Source organism: Physcomitrium patens, chromosome 3, assembly GCF_059467195.1.
Source record: "Physcomitrium patens ecotype Gransden chromosome 3, ASM5946719v1, whole genome shotgun sequence".
NCBI classification, from domain to species: Eukaryota; Viridiplantae; Streptophyta; class Bryopsida; order Funariales; family Funariaceae; genus Physcomitrium; species Physcomitrium patens.
In genome coordinates, this window is record NC_143412.1 from 25,536,587 (window position 1) to 25,556,271 (window position 19,685).

General features: G+C 42.9%; 2 protein-coding genes across 4 annotated transcripts; both read left to right on the forward strand.

Moving 5' to 3' along the window:
• The first annotated feature begins 4,755 nt into the window (after window positions 1–4,755).
• On the forward strand, window positions 4,756–8,807 carry LOC112280611 (uncharacterized). Its single transcript, XM_024516273.3, has one exon. The coding sequence runs from the start codon at window positions 5,839–5,841 to the stop codon at window positions 8,716–8,718; it is 2,880 nt and encodes a 959-aa protein (XP_024372041.1). The 5' UTR covers window positions 4,756–5,838; the 3' UTR covers window positions 8,719–8,807.
• Window positions 8,808–8,931: 124 nt separating this feature from the next.
• LOC141045261 (uncharacterized) lies at window positions 8,932–12,717 on the forward strand. 3 transcript variants are annotated; one of them, XM_073533079.2, is made up of 4 exons: window positions 8,932–9,259; window positions 9,861–9,958; window positions 10,599–10,886; window positions 11,052–12,717. In XM_073533079.2, exons 1-3 carry the CDS (start codon window positions 9,129–9,131, stop codon window positions 10,715–10,717), a joined length of 348 nt encoding a protein of 115 aa, XP_073389180.1. In that variant the 5' UTR covers window positions 8,932–9,128; the 3' UTR covers window positions 10,718–10,886; window positions 11,052–12,717. The 3 variants fall into 3 exon arrangements, with proteins under 3 accessions (XP_073389180.1, XP_090105491.1, XP_073389181.1); XM_090249365.1 differs by having other exon boundaries at window positions 9,873–9,958; XM_073533080.2 differs by having other exon boundaries at window positions 9,876–9,958.
• Window positions 12,718–19,685: the final 6,968 nt, after the last annotated feature.

The following is a 19,685-nucleotide window of genomic DNA, read 5'->3' on the forward strand; positions in this document are numbered from 1 at the left end:
ATTGGGAGACGGAGAAAAGGGGGAGGGACGGGACCTGGACCTATGACATCCATGGCCATGGGGCCCCTCAAGAGACCAGAGGATTATCTCCTTTTTCCTAACTGCCCATGTGAATAGGACCCATGACCAACCCTTCCGTATGTCTATCCAGCGCCATGTCAGCCTACCCCCCCCCCTACGCCCAAAAGCCATATCTCTGACCACCATGAAAAGGAAAAGATAAACCAGCGGAAGAAGAAAATAAAAAAATAAAAAAAAAGAAAAAGCAATAGATAGGGAAAGAGGCGGGAGCTGCATGCAATGTCTCGGTGTGACACCTGGATGCCCTGCTGGCCACCCAAAATTCTCATGGCCACGAATCTCCCCTCTCTTCCACCTTCCGCGCTCCCTCCCTCTCTCCTTTCTTTTTCTTTCTTTCTCTTTATTCTCTTCTTCCTTTTTTGTCCTCTCTTCGCCTTATTCATTCATTTGCTATCTAGGAAATTATTCCTTCTGCAAATGCTCCCTCACATCCTTCTTATTTGTGTGCAATTCTTTTGGTGGTCTTTGCAACAAATGCTGTCTCAAAGTGGAATGCATCTTGTGCACAAGGGTGAGTAAGCACCAGAATTGATCAACAGGAATTGGTTCCAGTATCAAAATTTGAACTTGATGGCTGGAACTCATAATCACAATGGCTTTTTCTGAGCATCCAATGGCTGTGAGTTCCCAAGTCTCCAATCTACAAAAGTGGGTGAAATGGAGGGGCAGGATCTGGTAAAGAGCAAAAGCTACAAAGGAGAAAGGCAGGGAGAGGGAGGAGGAAAAGGGAAGAAGGGGAAAAAGCTATTCTTGTAGAGCCATGAGAAGACACACATGTGAAGAGCCTTAATCCCCATTATGTTCAGCAGGTGTGATGTGCCTACTCTCTCTCACATACAATGGCTGAAGGAAATGAGAATGGGATGAGAGTGGGAAATATAGTCTGTTGCCTACCTTCTCAGGCAATCATCCTTATATCATTTGAAATTAATTTTACTTCTTTTGTGGGTGTGCAAATGGCCATGAATTACAGGGTACTCACCCATTAGATTCAATGGCAGTATCCCACATGGCAACTACAGCTACCCCACAACCTTAAATGTTTCATTACCAAGAAAAACTTTAACTAACTCACAGGGTTGTCTCTGAAAGATAACTTTCACATACTCTGGCATTCTCATCCTCCTCCTGCCTGCCTGCCTGCCTGCCTACTCTGAGGGGATTGGGGAGGGGGTATCCATTTATATATTTTTATGTGCAGTACCCCACACTTAACCTCTTTTTAAAGTATATATCTCAAGGTGAGGGGAGAACAGGAGCTGCAGCAAGCCTGCTATGGACAAGTGTAGAGATGAGAGGAGGTTTTGGAGCATGGATCAGCATGGAAGCCTCCAGGCCACAAAGTTCCAGACACAAATATCATTTTTCTTAGACACCTTGAAGAAAGAATAAGCACATTACATTACAAGAAGACACCTGGGTGCTTATTGCCAGCACTGTCTACCCCTCCTACCCTTCAGTTCATTCTAATGGTACGCTTGTCATGAGCTTCACACAGGATCCTAATGCGCTTCACAAATTATTTGGACACTTACAATAATATTAGTATTTTCAATATTATTAGTACTTCTAATAACTGTGTTGTAGAAACAAGATCCAGTTATTTCACTACTTGACATTTCACTCCACCTCAAACATGTACAGTGTGTTCACCTGGGTCTCATCAACCTAGTTTCTGTTGTGAAGCATCCATTCTGTCCAAGGTGAGTCTTTCAATGTGGGGGGGGGATGTCAGAGATGGCTCCACCGAGGGGGGATAAGATGCAAAGGGCTGCAGGTGGGCTCTTTCCGAGGTGCAGGAACTAAGGAATGGTTGGACGAGAGAGGATTATGATGATGCTGATGAGGACGGAAGCTGCTCCTCCAGTGTGGAGCTCACAGTCCAGAGTCCAATAGAGAGAGGTAGGGGACGGAGGAAGAGGGAGAGGGGGGGGGGGAGAAGACCTCTCCTTCGGAGATGAGATCAATCGTTGAGTGGAGAACTGGGGAAGCTGAGCTGGGGACCAATGGGAACATGGGAGAGCGAGCAGCGGCGTGGACAGGATATTTATCGTCCAACCTTCTCAATCGTGCGAGGCCTGTACCGATGGATAATTAAAGGGCAGAGCTGAGCTGAAACGAACTCCAGCGCATGCCCCAAAAGGCGAGCAGCAAAAAGGTTACAAGTTCCCAGCCACAAGCCCACCGAATGGAGGAGATTTGAGAGCAGGTCGCGGCAGGGCAGGGCAGCCATTCCCCAGCACAAGGGCAGTCAAAACATTTGAGCCAGAAACTCCGGATAATCGTGTTCTTGGCTGCCGGCCTTCCCGGGCGGAGCAGAGCAGTGCAGAGATGAGCTACAAGCACATCCGCCTCTAGACCCCCCCCCAACCAACATTACCAACTTTAGCCACAAAGATCTCCGATGCTGCCCGTCAATCCAGCGTAGTGATTTTACCTCGCTGCCAGAAACTCTCTTCCCTCCGATGAAAAAACCCATTGCACCAATTGCAATTCCCCGATTTTTTTCCCTTCGATCCCGAGAGGCTTGAATTTACAGGATTTTGTGCACAGCGTCAGCATGTGTCGGGTAGGGAAAGTTTTATTTTCTTTAATTATTTTCTGAAACGTTTTCTTCTCAGCGCTCGCATCCTACAACACAGTAAAAAATGTAATAGATATTGATCACTGCCAAATAGAAAGCCATAATTAAAATAATAATAAGAAGAAGATACTCTCCAATATACACCCTGCTGATGCCTAAGTGAAAAAAATATAAATACAAATAAAAATACTAGTGCAATAAAATTATAGCCAAATTCGCAAAAAAAAAAAAAAAACAGCTTCATTAGTTGGACTCTGTACATACTCTTGGTATTGGGTGTGCCATATCTCACTGATGCCATAATTGGGCTTCTTCACATGAAGAGTGGAATTAGATTGCAGTAGCTCGGGTGGCATGAAGATTGTCCTCCAAAATGCATGAAGCAACAGAGAGGCACAAGTCCATTTGCCCTAGTTTTCTACCTTCAATACATTTACATATTATATAAAATGAACCAATTCCCTTTCTGCAAATGAGGAGGTGGATGTTATAGTTCTGCCGATTAATTAGTACTGAAATTCCACCTTTATCTTTATCTTATAAACATTATAAAACTGAAAAATCCACGAAGAAACTCATAAACAAAATTTAACTGCTCTGTAAGCAACATGTAATTCTCAATTGAAATCACAGCTTAAATGACAATTTTTTCCAAAAGCAATACAGAAAAAGATTCAATAGTATTTTGGTGGATACATAGTACTCAGTAAGGATGTGTTGATATTATTTGGAATAGATATAGAGATCATCTATTGAAAAAGGTGTATGCAAGTGGAATACATACACTACAGTACAGAGCTGATGCCCACGTTGGAGGATATAAAACGCTGAATACAAGTGAGGGACGTGCCCGTTCGTTGGTTTTGCCCGCAGTGTAAATGTCCTCCGAAAGAATCATCCACGACGGACGCAGATAGTAAAGGCCAACCGAGGTGTTCTTCATCTGTCCAAGTCCAAAGCACTTTCCACATGCGTTTCTGGCCCCTGTAAGGCCGGGGGTGGGGTCGCAAAGCCCTCGTGAAGTGCGAACTTTAACAAACTTCATGCGATGCTCATTGGCTACACACCGCTCTGCCCACGTGGGCTTTGGTAATTTGTCTCACGATCGTGACTTCGACGCTCCTGTTGGTTTTGGGTTCGCTGCCATTTACTCTGGTCTGCCCTCATTTTGTAATTTCACTCCTATTAGGGCTTGTCAACGTACATTGTCAACCGTTTTACGCCAAATTAAGTATCGACGTCCGCAATGCTCATCCGCTTCCAGCTCACTCCATTGGTTTGCCCTTAAGCAGAATATAGTTTTGGGCTCATAAGGGGGGTTTCCTTCTGGATGTCAATACGAAGGGTGCATAGTCCAATACCAGCATAATTAATGTGGTGATGCTGTTGTTGAATTTGTGCCTCCAACCTAATCTCGCATTGTCAACAACTCGTTGAAATCGAAGTGGAAATTTACCCGAGTTTGTGGCAGAGATTATTTACAGTTCACAAGGGTTTGATCTCGGGGTTCCAAGAAAGTAGGGCGTTGATTATGGAAAGGCAAATGCTGGTTAAGGTGTCTCCGCCGGCGATGACCTGCAAGAGCATGATCGATTGTCTGCCAAGAGCAGCTAAGCATGAGCAATTCAGCATTCTGGAACCAGGGCCACAAGTTTCAAGCGCAGCAGGTAACAACCTTATTTAATTTCGAATAATGAGGTTAGCTGGCGGAGGGATGAGAAGCGCTGTGGGGGTCAATGTAAGCGCTCTATCCCCCTCCCGAATTGGAAAACGAATCCCCGAAGGTCGATCGGGGACGATTGAACGGATTGTCGAGGGTTTGAACGGGAAGGGTGGGGATGGGGTGAAACAGGCCCAAGAGACCTTGGACCGTTCGTTACCGCTCGCTAGCTTACTCGCTTTCTTCTTGTGAGATCGAACCCTGAATTCGCCGGAACGCTTTAGGGATGTCCCGGTAGGAGCTTTTTCATTCGTGCGGAGTCCGCTGGAGGGGCTTTATCATCCTGGGACGAGAAAAGCCCATCCACGTGGGTCTGGGTCCCTGAAGTGCTCGCTTCCCAGCCTCTATTCCTCCCTCGCTTCGCTTTTGTTGCATCTCACTCAGCACTCGCAGATCGCGCACTGAGCGCCTGCCTCCCCTGTAGTGTCTCCTCTCGATCTTCCCTTTCCCTTGCCTTGTCTTCGTTCTTTCCTGCTCTCTTTCGATTTCTCTATTGCATCCTGGCGTTGGGTGCACTGCTAGTTTGACGGTGTTCTCCTATCGTTTGCGCCGCAGTTTGGGTTGTGCGAACGGTTGGTCGAGTGTAAGCCAGAGTTGGAGGGTTTCTGAAGTTTTTGGGTTAACCAGGTTTGTTGTGATAGAAGAGTTGCCGTTGCTATCGTGTGTGGCGTAGTAAGTTTTGGTTAGAGAAGTGGAGATTTGAGAGATTTTTGAGAGCTTTTTTTTGCACGGCGCTCAATTAGACGGGTTTGCTCTGTCCAACTTGCTAACTTGCAACTGGATCTGTGTGTGGGCATTCCGCTACAATCTGCTACGTTTTGAGTGACTTTCCTGCAATCGCCGAGTTTATGTTTGTGTGGTGTTTCGGAGATGAGCTGTTGAAGATACTTTACTTGCACACAAGCCTGTTCTTCGCATTTCTTCGTCACCGTCGTCATTTGCTGTCTAACACTACTATCGAAGCATCTGTCTTGCTTGTCTACTACAACTTTATTTGCGTCGTCTGCTCCGAGTCGTCGGCCAGACTTTTTTAGAGAGCATTTGGGAACAGCCGTCCTCACCATTCAAGTTTTGATTTTGAGGGGTGTTTCTACGGAAGACGGTAGTGGAAGCGGAGGTATCACAGCGGGTGGACGTTTCCCAGATCTCTGGATGGGGCTTTGGGTGCAGGTAGTGCAACGGGGAATGATTTCAGTCACCATCCATAACAGCGAACGTTTCACACAAGGCGGTGGGAGAAATAGAATTCATGGGTGTGAATGAGAGATAGTGGGCGAAGATTTCAGAGATGAGCGACAACCAGTTTCAGGTTTGAAGGTAGTTTTTCAGGTTTTATATTCTATTGCAGAGCTTGACTTTTGCTTTGACCGATGGTACAAAGGAAAAAGTTGTTGCTCTCCTTAAGATTGGGTTAGGATTTCAGTGTGGTTACGGAACACCAAGGACTAAAGTTATGATCCCGATGACACCCAGTTCTTCTGCTGCTGGCTACCGTGAGCACGAAGGCGCAGGCGAAGAAGGCACCTATTGGCCATCCGTGTCGCCTGGCGTTCCGCTCTCTACCTCGGGAGATGAAGGTGCAAGTACCAAGGTGCGGAAGCCCTACACGATAACCAAACAGAGAGAGAGGTGGACCGAGGAGGAACACCAAAAGTTTTTAGAGGCACTGAAGCTCTATGGGCGCGCTTGGCGCAGGATTGAAGAACACATTGGCACGAAGACCGCCGTGCAGATTCGGTCTCATGCTCAGAAGTTTTTCTCCAAAATAGAAAGGGACGTGACTGCGGGGCAAGGGACCGAAACAGGGGTAGCACAGGTGATAGATATTCCCCCACCTCGTCCCAAGAGGAAGCCCACTCACCCGTATCCTCGCAAAGCTGGTCGCAGCTTTGGTAAAACATCTGAGGACGAGTGCCCTTTGGCAGCTGCAGGTTCGATTGTTTCTTCTTCCGGTGTTTCCACTGCGAATATTTCAGAAGCTTGTTTAAAGGAAGGCGTGTGGGATCAAGATGATACTGGAGTGGCTGGTCATCAAGATGCTGCCAAAGCAAAGAAAGACGCCGATACCGCTCATTCTTGGGGCGTCCCAAAGACGGTCAATTCCGCCACTTCAGGTTCACCAACGGCTCGGCCTGTCAATGTGGCTCTAAATGGTGGACTGCCGCTTAACAACATTTCGCCGGTTCCAATTCCAGGTTTCCCAGCCATGCCGCCGTGGAATCGGCTTTTCGGTGGAGCGATGAACCCGGCCATGATGAATCCTGCGATGTTGAATTCTGCGATGATGAACCCGCAGGGTATGCTTATGCCTTGGGCTACAGCGCCCAACGTTCAAGGTCTTGAGAATGGAGGTGCGGTCTCAGCCATGGCGGCCACAATCGCAGCCGCTTCTGCCTGGTGGGCTATGCAAGGAGGTATGCCGCCTGGTGTGATGCATCCAGCTTTGGGTGCCATGTATTTAGGGGCAGCACCTCCTCTTGCCATTCCCACACCATACATTTTTTCTCAATGCGTACCCCAAGAGATCACTGTGGCTGCAGCTCCATGTGCTGATGGCAATGAAGTTCCGACAGCACAGGTTGTGGATGATGGCCAGGAAGTCTTAAGCAACAATAATCACTCGAGATCGAGTGCCATGCGGAGGGCGGAGCGAGCACAGCGGGTGAAAGAGCTCAAGGCTCGGCGAATGGGCTCGGGAAATCATTTGTTGTCTGTTTCGTCTGATATTTGTGCTTCCACTTCAGGAGGAAGCGGAACGAATCTCACCACCCAGTTAACCGCTGGTGGACTGACTTCGGAAAGTGCCGTGAATTCTCTCTCCAAAGGGAGCTCTCTTCCCGCAGATCTGAGCAAGGTGAAGCATGTTCTAAATGGCCTAATTCGGAAGGACAGGGAAGCGCCTGTGGATGGTTGCTCTGCAGATGACGGAGTCGACAATCGGAAGCGACTTCGAGGAAGTAGACCCTCAGATGATACGGCAATGCCCGATGGGGAAGGATATCATTCCACATCTGGTCTAGGTCGTGAAGCTCCAGGAAGCATGGATTCTCATTTAGAGAAGGTTCGGTCCGTCAGCGGCTCGAATTCTATACCCGGGAAGTTTACCAAGGTTGACGTTGAAAGGCTTGCTTGTGATGAGAAAACTGCTCCTACCCAGGCTTCATGTGGGAGTGACGTTAGTGAAGGTGCAGGTGTTGCTCCGATCGATGGTGATGGTGATGGTGATGCATCTGGAGGAGGTCCAAGCTCCAATTCATCAGCATGTGGGAATGTTCCCGGAGGTAATGAGAGGTCAGGATCAAGTGATGGATCGTCAGAAGGAGAAGCAACCTGCAATGTTGATAGACAACGAGAAGCAGGGAAGAACGGGACGAGTTCGTCTGATCCTGAAGCTGAGGAAGAGGCAGATGAGAAAGTTGGGAGAGCTGCCGAGCAATTCACGTTCAACGAATTTCTCCCGGTTAGTAAAGATGGGGATAAACACGAGAAACCTGAGACTTCATCGAGGCTGCCAAGAACAGTGTCAATCGATGGGGAGCAGAGGAAAGAAGTCACCGAAAGGGGCCAGATCGCCTTTCAGGCTCTATTTAAACGAGACACTCTACCTCGGACATTTTCCCCTCCTCCAGGCCTGGCTCTTGGTACAGGAACAAAAGAGGCTGCTAAACAGCAACCATCTGTGTCTACCATGAGCAGAAGCCTGAGCGCTAACGCGATTACATGCGATAGCTTGGAGCTACGGACTTCACAACGGAATCATAAAGACCAAGATAGTGCTTTCAATACATGGAATCATTTGAGAGGTACTTCCAGCGCCTCAAAGGTAGACCGGTGTGAAAGCGGCATATCTATTCCATCCTCGAGACCAACAAAAAGTTTAGAGGATCTTCGGTCTTCTGAGCGCCGACGAGGCAGTCGGAAGGGGCGGTCGCACACTGGAGCCAACAACTGGCTCCAATTGTGGACGGATACATCGTCTCTTGACAAAGATGAGGATGCAGACGAAGATGACGAGGAAGACGAGAGTGCCGACTCGGGAGCAGATGACGGTTGCAAGAAGCAACAACAAAAAGCAAGCTTTGTTTGCAAGCTTGATATGTCGATTTCAAATCAGGAGGTAGAACTCATTTCTGATGTAGAAGGTACGGGTGCTAGCAGCCTTAATATTAGTTCGACAGTTAGAAGTCAAACATTGTTCTTGTCTGTAGGTACAGGTGGTTTGAAGAACGCTGTTTCGAATGTGCCCACAAGAACTGTGAAATACAGTGGCGTGGGATTTGTTCCATATCAAAGAGCTTCCACCCGCACGGAGCCTCTTGTAGATAAGCTTTGATGATTGATGGAGGCTTCTTTCCATCTTCAATTTAATTCAACACCTTATTTCTTTTCGTGACATACAAAAGTCACATTCCACCACTTTCCCACATGCGTTTGCACATGCCTGACATCAACTTGTCCATTTTACCACGCCTGTATTTTGCTCTACGAGCTCGTTCCAGGTGTTCGCCTCTCCTTCAGGAGGAGGAGCTCAAATCTTTTTCAGATTTTCCCACAATCTATCTACTCAGTCTGTACTCATTATAGTGCTTTCCTTCCACTTGTTCCCCAATCGACATTATTGTGCGTTTGCCTCACACGATCTTGTGTTATGACATGGAGGCAATTTCTACAGATTTGGTTCTGATCACCATTTTGTGTGAGGATTGTGTGAGATTTATCGTGATGATTGCGAGTGACCAATGAATGTTCTGTGCAGAAGCCGAATTTGTTGATGTGACGGAAAGTGAAAGCGACCTTGAAATCGGAGGGAATGTACTTTCATGCCGTTTTCAGCCCAGTTCTGACCAACCAGAACTAGTTCTGGCGTCGTGGAGGTACGTCGTCTTCGGTTGTAGTTTGTAGGTCGCTTGTCATATTCCTATGAATTGAGATTCTAATTGCTCTTGAAGGCATGTGATAGGCACCTCAGTTGCTCTGAGCGAGAGAGAGAGAGAACGAACCTTGCCATGTGCTCGGTGGTGGTTCACCTTGTCCACGCTAATTGCGAAAAGAGACTTGATGACGACAATTAGCTTCTTGTCCTGTTTCTTCATATTCTTATTGCATGATGGATGCTGCAGTGAGTCGGTTCTTCCTGTTCAATACTGTTATGCACTTCTATGCCCTTGAGCACAGTTTGCAACAAAAGTAAGGTCTAGCGCTGAAAATAGCCACTCAGAAACTAGACAAGCGATGCATAAAATGATCAATATTGTTATGCATAAAAAGGTCAGAGCAGCTGCCAGCTTTCTATTCGGCACATTAATTAATTTCTTCGTAACCTGAACGCGGGAAGCTAAGATCACCAGCAAAAAAAAGTTCCGAGACTGTAGCTGATATCATGATGAATTTGTGAAATGTCATGTAAGCGGCTAATGTAGAAGAATGACACCGAGGTAATCCAATCATAAGCGTCGTGCCTAATTTACTGTGAAGCTATGCTGACAGAAGACCTAAACCTGATGGTGATATATCAACAATTTCTACGTTTCACTCAGCAAGCAGCATTCACCTTCTTCAAGTGAGTGAAAGAGGTATACGCCTTCAATGTACCCTCAGATATCACAATCAACTATTAATTCCTTCACATGACTTATCGTTTCCAGATTCCAAATTTCTATACATATGCGGCAACTTGGTGCCATGCATGCTTGACTTATTCCTCGTCAATTTGTGATCAATTCCCTGTCAGCCAGCCTGAAATGCCCTCGACTTCAGTAGGCCATTCACTGTATCTGATGTCTCACCTGCGTTTGTTCTTTGTTGAAGGTCAAACCACTGAAAGCATCTAGAAAGTGCGCACTGTAACTCACAAGAGTCGCTCTTCTACATCGAAGTGGAAGAGCTTGCATTGTCTTCCTGCACCTGGGAAGAAGGTTATGATTGATCCTTAGAACTGTGAGCTTCCTGGGCTTTTCAGTTCACGACGTTGAGCTTCGATGGCCATCCAGTCCTACACATGGCTCCTGGCCAACTGGATCAAATAAATGCCATGGGAACCAAAACCCTAAATTCGGTTTCACTTGAAAAAGAAGTCCTGTTAATTACCTGCCGTCGGTTCCAGTAGCTCAAAGGGACGTCAGCTGTTGCAGAATTCACAGCTCCGGCTCACTATAGATCAAAAAGTTGCCGTCGTCTTGTAGCTACGCCTAATATTTTGCGGGTTTACTGTAGATGTGGGTGAAGGCCTGGAATTCGACAATGTGTGCCATGTAGACGATCACAAGATCGCCATCATCCTACACAATTGCGTAGCAGTTGGCTCCTTGGCCGAACGTGTTGGTCACCCATGACGGCAGCCGGCTCTTCGCAAAATCGTACAACACAAGGTTGCAGTCGTTCTGCATAGCAAGCAGATACCTGTCATTCTTGCTCCGAAGGGCGAATCCTACCGGAAACTGACCTAGTGCCACTACTATGCTCTGTGCCTCTTGAACCCCATCCGCAGCGCATGGAATGGAGGTTAGTGTCATCACAAAGTTCAAGAGGTTGAGTAAGCGGCTTTTGAAAATGTACATCTCCATTCCTTATAAAACAGGTAGTTATTCTACTTATGTGCTCGATTCATGTTTTAGGTGTGCGTTATTTTACAAGCCACTCTTAATTCATCTTCTTCATCATCACCAGGTATTGCGCATGAAAAAGGCAGCTGCGACACGCATTTGTACCCTGTTCGCTCCACCAGTCATCTGCTGCTAAGTTACAGGATTGAGTATCGTAGGCAATCCAGAAACCGTGTTAAAATTCAAACCACTTTCCTTTGTTGCTAACAATCTTTCGTCGCATATTGTTGACTAAAGGTAGTGCTGGCGAGTTGGTTTGCACGTCACTTATGTGTTACGTATGTATGGCGTGCTATTCGTAGAACGCCCGATCAGGACTGCAATTGAAGCGATGAGTGAAAAATGTACCTTGTTTTAGAATTCAAATATGGCTTCCTAGTTACGACGGTGACAATTGTGAATCCATGAAGCGATCGTAGCTAATGGTCGTGTTCCATGCCATGGGCGTCGAAGAACCACACGGCAGAGATGTCAGAATGGCGTAATGCTCGGCAAAAGTCCACGAGCTGCAGACGGCTAGCGTTGGAAGTGTAACACTCGTATTCCTTCGTCCTTTAGCTCGTGTTCATGGCTGTCAAAAGAGGCGCACTATGTCACTCCTTCTCGCGCGTGTTGTTGACCTACGAAACTCAAATATCCCTGTGAGCTGAACCAACTCGAAATCTTAAACATGGGGGCGGAGCATAAGCACACACATTTTACATGATTTTAAGGTTTTATTGACTAACATGCGATGCTCGACATGCGTAAAGTACATGTTTCAGAGGAGGGAGATGCAACAGACTGTCACCACTAAGCACATGCAGATACTTGGCGACGGCCCGTCCTAAAATTTCTGCCAGCGATTTTTAAATTTTCGTCACCGATGCACCGCCAACTCGTTCGAAGGGTGTCTCTGTTGGAATAAATACGCACAGGGTTTCCAGCCCGATACCGCACTCGGGGCCACATGGATATCCGCCAGCTTCGAACATCAGTTATGTAATAGTGTCACCAAAATTAGAAGCTCATTTGTATAGTCTATAAAGTTTATACAGTGAGAGTGAGGTTTTTGTGAAAGATCGATTTGAGTCTATCAGGTCATTTGAGATCATGTATAAATTCAACACACATGATACTAGAGCACAATTTAGAGTCATTTACAAGAGTCAAGTTTATTTAGTAGAGAGCAGAATATAAATATTATATCAAGTAATTTACTTGTTAAAAGAATGCAATAGAAACAATCATCTACAATGTGGAAAGGCCAACTAGCTGATTGATAAAGATAACTTTTATTTCTTGAGTTTGAAGATGAAAAACGTTTTTACAAGCAATTTTTTTTGTGGGAGCTTACTACAATAAAGCTAATACTTGCATCATATCCATATACATACAATGGGTGCACATTGGCAGAGAATCAGTTTTTCCATATAAAAGAAAAAAGTAATGAAGATTCTAACTTTTGCTATGAAAGACTACCTTATAGATTTGATAACTAAATACAAGAATCCAACAAACACTTTGAGAACATTAAAGGATGAATATGAGAGCAAAGATCCTACTATGGTCTTAAACTTCAATTATAAACTTTCAACATTGAAGTTTCAAAACTTTACTTCAATAAAAGAGCCCTTGAGGATGGCTCACAAAATTAAAAATCAATTGGCTATACGTGGTGAAATTGTTCTTGCCAAAATCCTTGTATAAACAATTTTCAATAGATTAACTTCTTCTTTGGACAGTCTAATATACAGCCTCATAGCCACTGATCAACTTTTTAGCTTTGAAAAATTATTATTTAGATTGATAGTTGAGACACACAAACTATAACTTAAAGCAAATACTAAGAATGAATCCTTAACAATATAAGTATTTGGAACTTAAGAAATATAAGAGATAGAAGGAGGTATTCATCTTGTAGAAATAAGTGTCATTTTTTTGAGAGGCTGAGATATTGTTAGAGCTCTTCATGCTAATAGAAACATATGCCTAATGTATTGCTACTTTTGTGATAAAACAAACTACATGGCAAAGAATTGCAAATTCAAGAAGTTGCTGCCAAACCTCAATAAGCCAATAACAAGCATCATAGAGGCTCATGATGATTCTTCCAACTATGATTACGACAATTCTAATATACAAAAGTCAAAGATTAATCTTATTAATATTAATACAATAAGAAATAAGAATTGCAATTAGTATATTGAGATTGGATCTTTTCAATATGTGATAAGTAATAGACTAGAATTACACTTGTTCAAACCTATAAGTTACTTTTATAGATTTAAAGTAGCAAGTAGTGAATTATGTTCTACTTTTAGGTAAGAAGAGATCCATATTAAAATTAATAATAGGGACTCTAAGAAAGTAAATAATGCTCAATTTGTATCTTCTTTGAAGAAAAGCTTGTTATTAATGGACTTCCTTGCAAATGAAGGAAACTTGGTGATCTTCTTGATAGATAAGTGATAGATAATTGATCAAAAAAAGAAGTGCAATGTGATCACCACCACGCCATGCAAATCTATGAATAGACTTTATTGTATAAATTAATCATTTGCTAAAGTTAACACATTTGTGGTAGAGCACACTAAGCTATGGAATAGTTGACTTAGACATCTCAACTATTTTAGCGTAAGACAATTCTATATGAATCAAAGACATCTAGTTAGAGCAACATCTAAAAAAGTTTGTAAAGCATATTATGCGCACCATGTGAGTCATTGAATATTTAGTATAAAATATATACTTATGGTGCTTAAAATCATAGATTTTGTGAGTTGGTAGTAGAATTTTTAGGAGAAATAGAAAATAGATTGCTAATAGCGGATATGCAGTTTAAAATAGAATTCATTTAGCCAAATTTCTATGTTAGAGATGTTTTTTGTATCTAACATTAGACGATGGTTCAATGGGAGTAGCATTCATTGTCAAAAAGAAAAAAGAAAATTATATTTTATTAATAATTCTTAAAAGTTATATATATATATATATATATAATAATAATAATAATAATAAAAATAAAAAGATCAAAACAGTAGAAAAAAATAGAGAATAGAAGAGAAGAAGAAGGAAAAGAAGAGGAAGAAAGCAAGATAGAAGAAAAGAAAAAAGAAAAACAGAAAAAAAAAATATATATATATATATATAGAAAGAAATGAAAGGTGATCGACGAAAAGGTGAGAGGCTGCCCCTGAATGGCGGCAGCGTCTTCAGCGATAGGGGTCCGGGCCGCCCCGGATCCCCCTCTCTTCCGTTTTTGTTTTTTTTGTTTTTTTTTTAATCTTGCCAAGTGCTCTGGGCCCGGGCGGCAACGGAATCCCTCTTGGAAGTTTTTTTCTTTCTACGTCAATGTGAGCAGTTGCAGTGGTGCTGAGAGAAAGACGTCGTCGTCCATTCTGATCGGCGGCTAGGTGTTGAGGACCGCAGCATCTTCCGAAGCGGTGCAGCGATTGTTTTTTTGTTCCCCATTTTCGCTGTGGGCTGCGACCTCTTTCTCTCGAATTTCCGGGCTGGCTGCGGGGGTTCTGGAATCGGGGTGTCTGCGGCAAAGGCTGCGGTGGTAGCGCGGTTTTTTTTTGTTTTCCGTTTCTTCTTCTTGATGGGATCAAAGGTGGCATTGCCCACTCGTCGACTCTTCTACGGCAAGAAGCAGGAGCTCCGACGGGGTTCTCCGTTCCACCGCGGTGCAGAGCTGTATTGAATCTAGTCGCAAGGGTTCAAGTTCTGTTTTGTTGCTAGCGGCTCGATGAGCTGAGTTGCGGCTCTGCTGTGGTAGGGTGGAGTTACAGCGTCCTCGTTGCAGATCTCGACATCACTGGGGAATCTCATTTTAATCCTCTCGTTTTCTTTGTCTCCTCTTGTTGTTGCCGGAAGCTCCGTGATCTCCGGCTTGGTGTGGCTAGAATTGCTATGCCCATTCTCTCTCTCTTTCTCGTGTTGTTGTTGTTGTTGTTGTTGTTGTTTTGTTTTTTTTTTTCCTTCTCTGGCTGATTGGGCAGTTTTTATTTTTCTTTCCTCTTTGAAATTCGATGTTACAGCTAGAGGCTCGATGAGCTGAGAGTGTTGTGGCATGGTGTAAAGGTCTGAAAAGTCAGACCGACCCTTACGTTGGCGAAGATGAAGTGTGTGTGAAGTGTGTACCGAGAGCTATCCAATGCCTAAGGGTTGTTTGAGGCGAGGTGGCAAAGGAGAGGTTGGTAGGGCCACCTCCCTTGACCCTAGGTAACCTTCATGCAGGGGCGTGAAGGGGGTCGTGGGACTTTTAAGTACCTTGGTCCTGGATGCTCAAGTGGCACATAAGATCCTACCTTTTGTCACTTGAGTGTCGAAGGGATTGATTGGTATTAAGAAGAGAGTGGAGAAAAGAGGGTCTCCTCACGTCCTATTCTAGGACGTAGTTTTAAATAATGATCTTGAGTTTTGGGGAGATATTTTAAATTGGTGATGTGTCACTTTAAGAAAGGATGTTGTGTGGGTTGATTGTGGTTGTCTTGTTTGAAAAGGTGGTTCAATGTAGAAGATGTAGTAGTTGTAGACACTAATCCTAGTGAAGGCTCAATGTGGTGTACCTTAAGGGAGCTTGGAATTGAACGCTCTTTCTCTTCAGCTCAAGGTCAGATGCATTGGGTGGACTAAGAAGAGGGAGTGACAATACTAGTAGGTTTTTGCGATGATGTTTGTGTTGTGAATCTAATGTTGTTAAGTAAGCATTTAAGTCAGTGAAGGTTCTCAGTTGGAGTGATATTACATGTGGTATTAGAGCGTCTGAGACCAAAATTGGCAAGAAGTAGGTAGAAGAATTTTTGATCATACCATGGTGAGTAAAGTCAGAGAAGATGGGAAAGAAGACCATGAAGACTTCGATCCAGCGGATGGAAGACAAAGAAGTTCTCAATAGCAATTTGCAATCGATGCAAGGAAGTCAAGAGTTTAGACCAAAAAGAAGAGTAGTCAAGAAGAAGTCCATGTTTGAAGAAGAAACACCTAATTCCTTAAAAGAAGAAATTAAGAAATTTAAGTGGAGTTGAAAGAGATTGTAGAAGGACTTGCAATTGAAATAGAATCTTCAAATTTTCTTAGTGAAGAAGAGGAGAGTGATCAAGAAGAGAGGAACCTCAAATCAGGAACAAGAAGTTTCAAAAAGACTTCATTATTTGTTACCTCAATGGAGTAGATGTAGTGCTAGGAAATATGTTTTTGAGATAATATGGAGTGGAGCTTCAATAGAAATCCGAAACGTGAGTAGTAATGATAAGAATTGAAGGAAGGATTATAGACTTACCCTTCAGAAACCACCCAACATTGTATGAGTTGAAGATCGCTATTGTCACTCAATGTGAGCTAAAAAGAGAATAGTTTCTCATGCACTTAAAAAGCGACAATTTTGGCCTCGAAATTATAAATGACAAATTCAATAATAAAATAGAGTGGAGAAGAACCACTCTTTGTTCTCTTAAACTTGTAGAAGAGTTAATGTTGAAATTTGGTGATATATTGATGACAAAATTGCCAAAGGAATTATCACCTAATAGAATAATAGACCACAAAATTGAATTAATTCTTAGATCACAATCCCTAAGCAATGCACCTTATTGATTGAACCAACTTGAGCTAAAAGAACTCAAGCAACAATTGAATGAGTTACTGGAAAAAGGCTATATCAGAGAAAATAAATCTCCATTTGGAACCTCAATCCTCTTCGTGAGTAAGAAGAATAGAAAAATGAAGATGTATATTGATTATTAAGCCTTCAATAAGATCATAGTGAAGAATAAGTATAAGTTGCCACAAGTTGATGACTTGTTGGATAGACTGAGGGAAAGTAAATGGTTTAACAAGATTGATCTCTAGAGTAGATACTACCAGTCAAGGATTGCTCAAGAAGATGTTGAGAAAACAACATGTAGAACCAGATATGATTCTTATGAATTTGTCGTAATGCCTTTTGGATTGTGTAATGCTCTAACAACCTTTATTACATTAATGAACTCCATTTTTCATAAAGAAAGTGATGAATTTGTGGTTGTATATATTGATAACATTCTGGTGTTTTCTAAAAGAAAAGTACATCACAAGAAGCACTTATGAATTGTGTTGAGTAAGTTGCAAGAAAACCAACTGTATATCAATAAGGAGAAGAGCATCTTTGACCTGGAGGAGTTGGAGTTTTTTAGGCACATCATCAATAACAAAAGAATAAAGTGAGATTCAAAGAAAATCCAAGTCATCAAAACTTGGGAGATATTTAAGACTCAGAAGGGTATAAGATCTTTCTTGGAGTTGACAAATTATTATCAAAAGTTCATAAAGAACATCTCAAAAATTGTTGGACCTTTGATGAGCCTCTTGAAGAAAGATAACAAGTCCATAAAATAGAACTTGAGCTGTGAAAAGCCCCTCCAAGAGATTAATTTCCATTTCAATGTTGTGTTATGCACAGTTTGATAAAGAATTTGAGATTCACACAAACGTGAGTGACTTTGCTATTAGTAGAATCTTCATGCAAGAAAAAAGATCCGTGTTGTTTGAGAGTAAGAAATTAAGCAGAAGCCAATTGAGATGACCAATGCATGAAAAAAGTCTGTTTGCGATGGTGCATTGCTTGAAGACTTGGAGGCACTACCTCGGTGGTAGAAAGACCAAGGTCTATATTGACAACATCTCTCTTAAGTACTTTACTTCAAAGGCATAGGCATCTCCATAGGAATTGAGATGATATGACATGATTGTTTCAATTGACATCAAATTGATTCACAAATCAAATGATGATAACTTGATGTTAGATGTGCTAAGTAGAAGAGAAGAGTTCATGGGAGCAAATCTCCATGACACAATGACGCTTAATATAATTGTCTATTGTGATGGCTTTTTCCTCATCAAAGACATAAAAGAAGCCTATAAATCATATAAAGATACATTAGAAATTAAGAAAGCGTTTGCTGCGACCAAATCTACAAGTTAATAGAAGAGACTTACAAGAGTTTCTTTGATAAGGAATGGACTTATTTAGTTTAAGCAGATGCAACTCTACATTTCTAAGAGCAAGTAGATAAGGAAGGTGATGTTTGAAATACATGATGCTCCATGCTTGGGACATATGGGTGTGAAGGCCACAACAAAGGATGTGGCACGATCTTATTATTGACATTCTTTAAAAAAAGACATGGAGTAATACATAAGAAGCTGTTTGGTGTATCAAAGAAATAAACACTCAACGCAAGCTAAGGTAGGTCTCTTGGAACCATTACCACTTTCGTCTTTATTATATACAGATATATCAATGAATTTCATAATAGGTTTATCCAAGTATGGTGAATCCAATACTATTTTAATCATAGTTGATAGTTCAACAAGACGACAAGGTTTACAACAATAATAATATTTTTAAAAGTTTCCAAAAAAGAGTTAGAAATTGTATTACAATTGACGGTGGATCTCTTCTTCAATTCATGGATTTTGCTATATGGCATGCCAACATCAATCGTAAGCGATAGATATATCCACTTTATGATACAATTTTGGAAATACGTTGTCGTGTTGTAACACGAGTATACAGTGAAAATAAAAAGAAAGGGGAATTTTATTAATATTCAGTTACCTCGAATATTGGGAGCATCGACCAATTCCAGTACAAATACTGAGTGGTCAAGTTCAGTGACTCCGTTACAGTCAGCCGGGGCATACTGGAATGCCCCGTTCGATTCCAATAACGGAAGTCAGTAGGAAGAGAAGGACCAATTCACACGACGGATTCGAGGAGCCAATTGGATCCAATTTCGAGAATCCAATCTGGGTCCTCTTACCCAATATGAGACCTGTATTGGTGGGGCAACCCAATGCAGTCTAGTTACGGGAAATCCAAGTCTTACTACGGGTCTTAGCCAATCTGACGCGAAGACCAATTTGACCCAATTACGGAAACATCCAGGTTACTACGGGCATCTTTCCCAATATAGGACCTGAATTGGTCGGGCGACTCAATGTGGTCCCGATTACGGGGTTCGATTCTGTTTCAAGCTGTCCTGTTCTCTGTGCCGTCTCAGGGAACGTTGTTTTCGGTAAATGGATTTCTTAAAGGTAAAAACGGAGGAGAAAGCTTGAGGTGGGAGCCAATTCCGGATCTAAGACGGAAGATTGAAGAAATTCAGAGGATAAGGTTAGGGGGGATATAGTTTTGGAGTGGTGTGGGTTTTTATGGGGGGATGGGAGGTTTTTTGAGATCAAGGGAATTAGAGAGAGGAGCTTCATGCTTCGGGTCGGGGAAGGAAAGACATAGAATTTGGATTTTTCTTCTTCGTAGAGTTTTGGGAAGACTGAGGCAATCGCTGCTGAAGTCAGTGTTGTAATGGTGAATCGGGATTTTTAAATGAAGTGGGTTTGAATACTCTTGACTGTTTTGTGAAATCGAGTTACGTCTGTGATTGAAGGATTAAAAGGGTGTCTATAGGATTGAGTATGCGGAGTGAATGAAATTTACTGGGTTAATCTAACAAGACAGTCAGTGGATACGAGATCGTAAGTACAAAGCAGTATTGAAGGTTAACAGTTTGGGTTGTACGGGGTTCTCTGTAACGTCAAGAGACCTACCGACTGGGGCAAAAAGGACTTCGACAAGCAGTCGAAGAGCACCCGTATAGATTTACGGTACATTGTTGCAGTCGTTTATATTCCAGCAGTCAAAAACTGATAGACTGCTTGACTATCGGCGAATCTT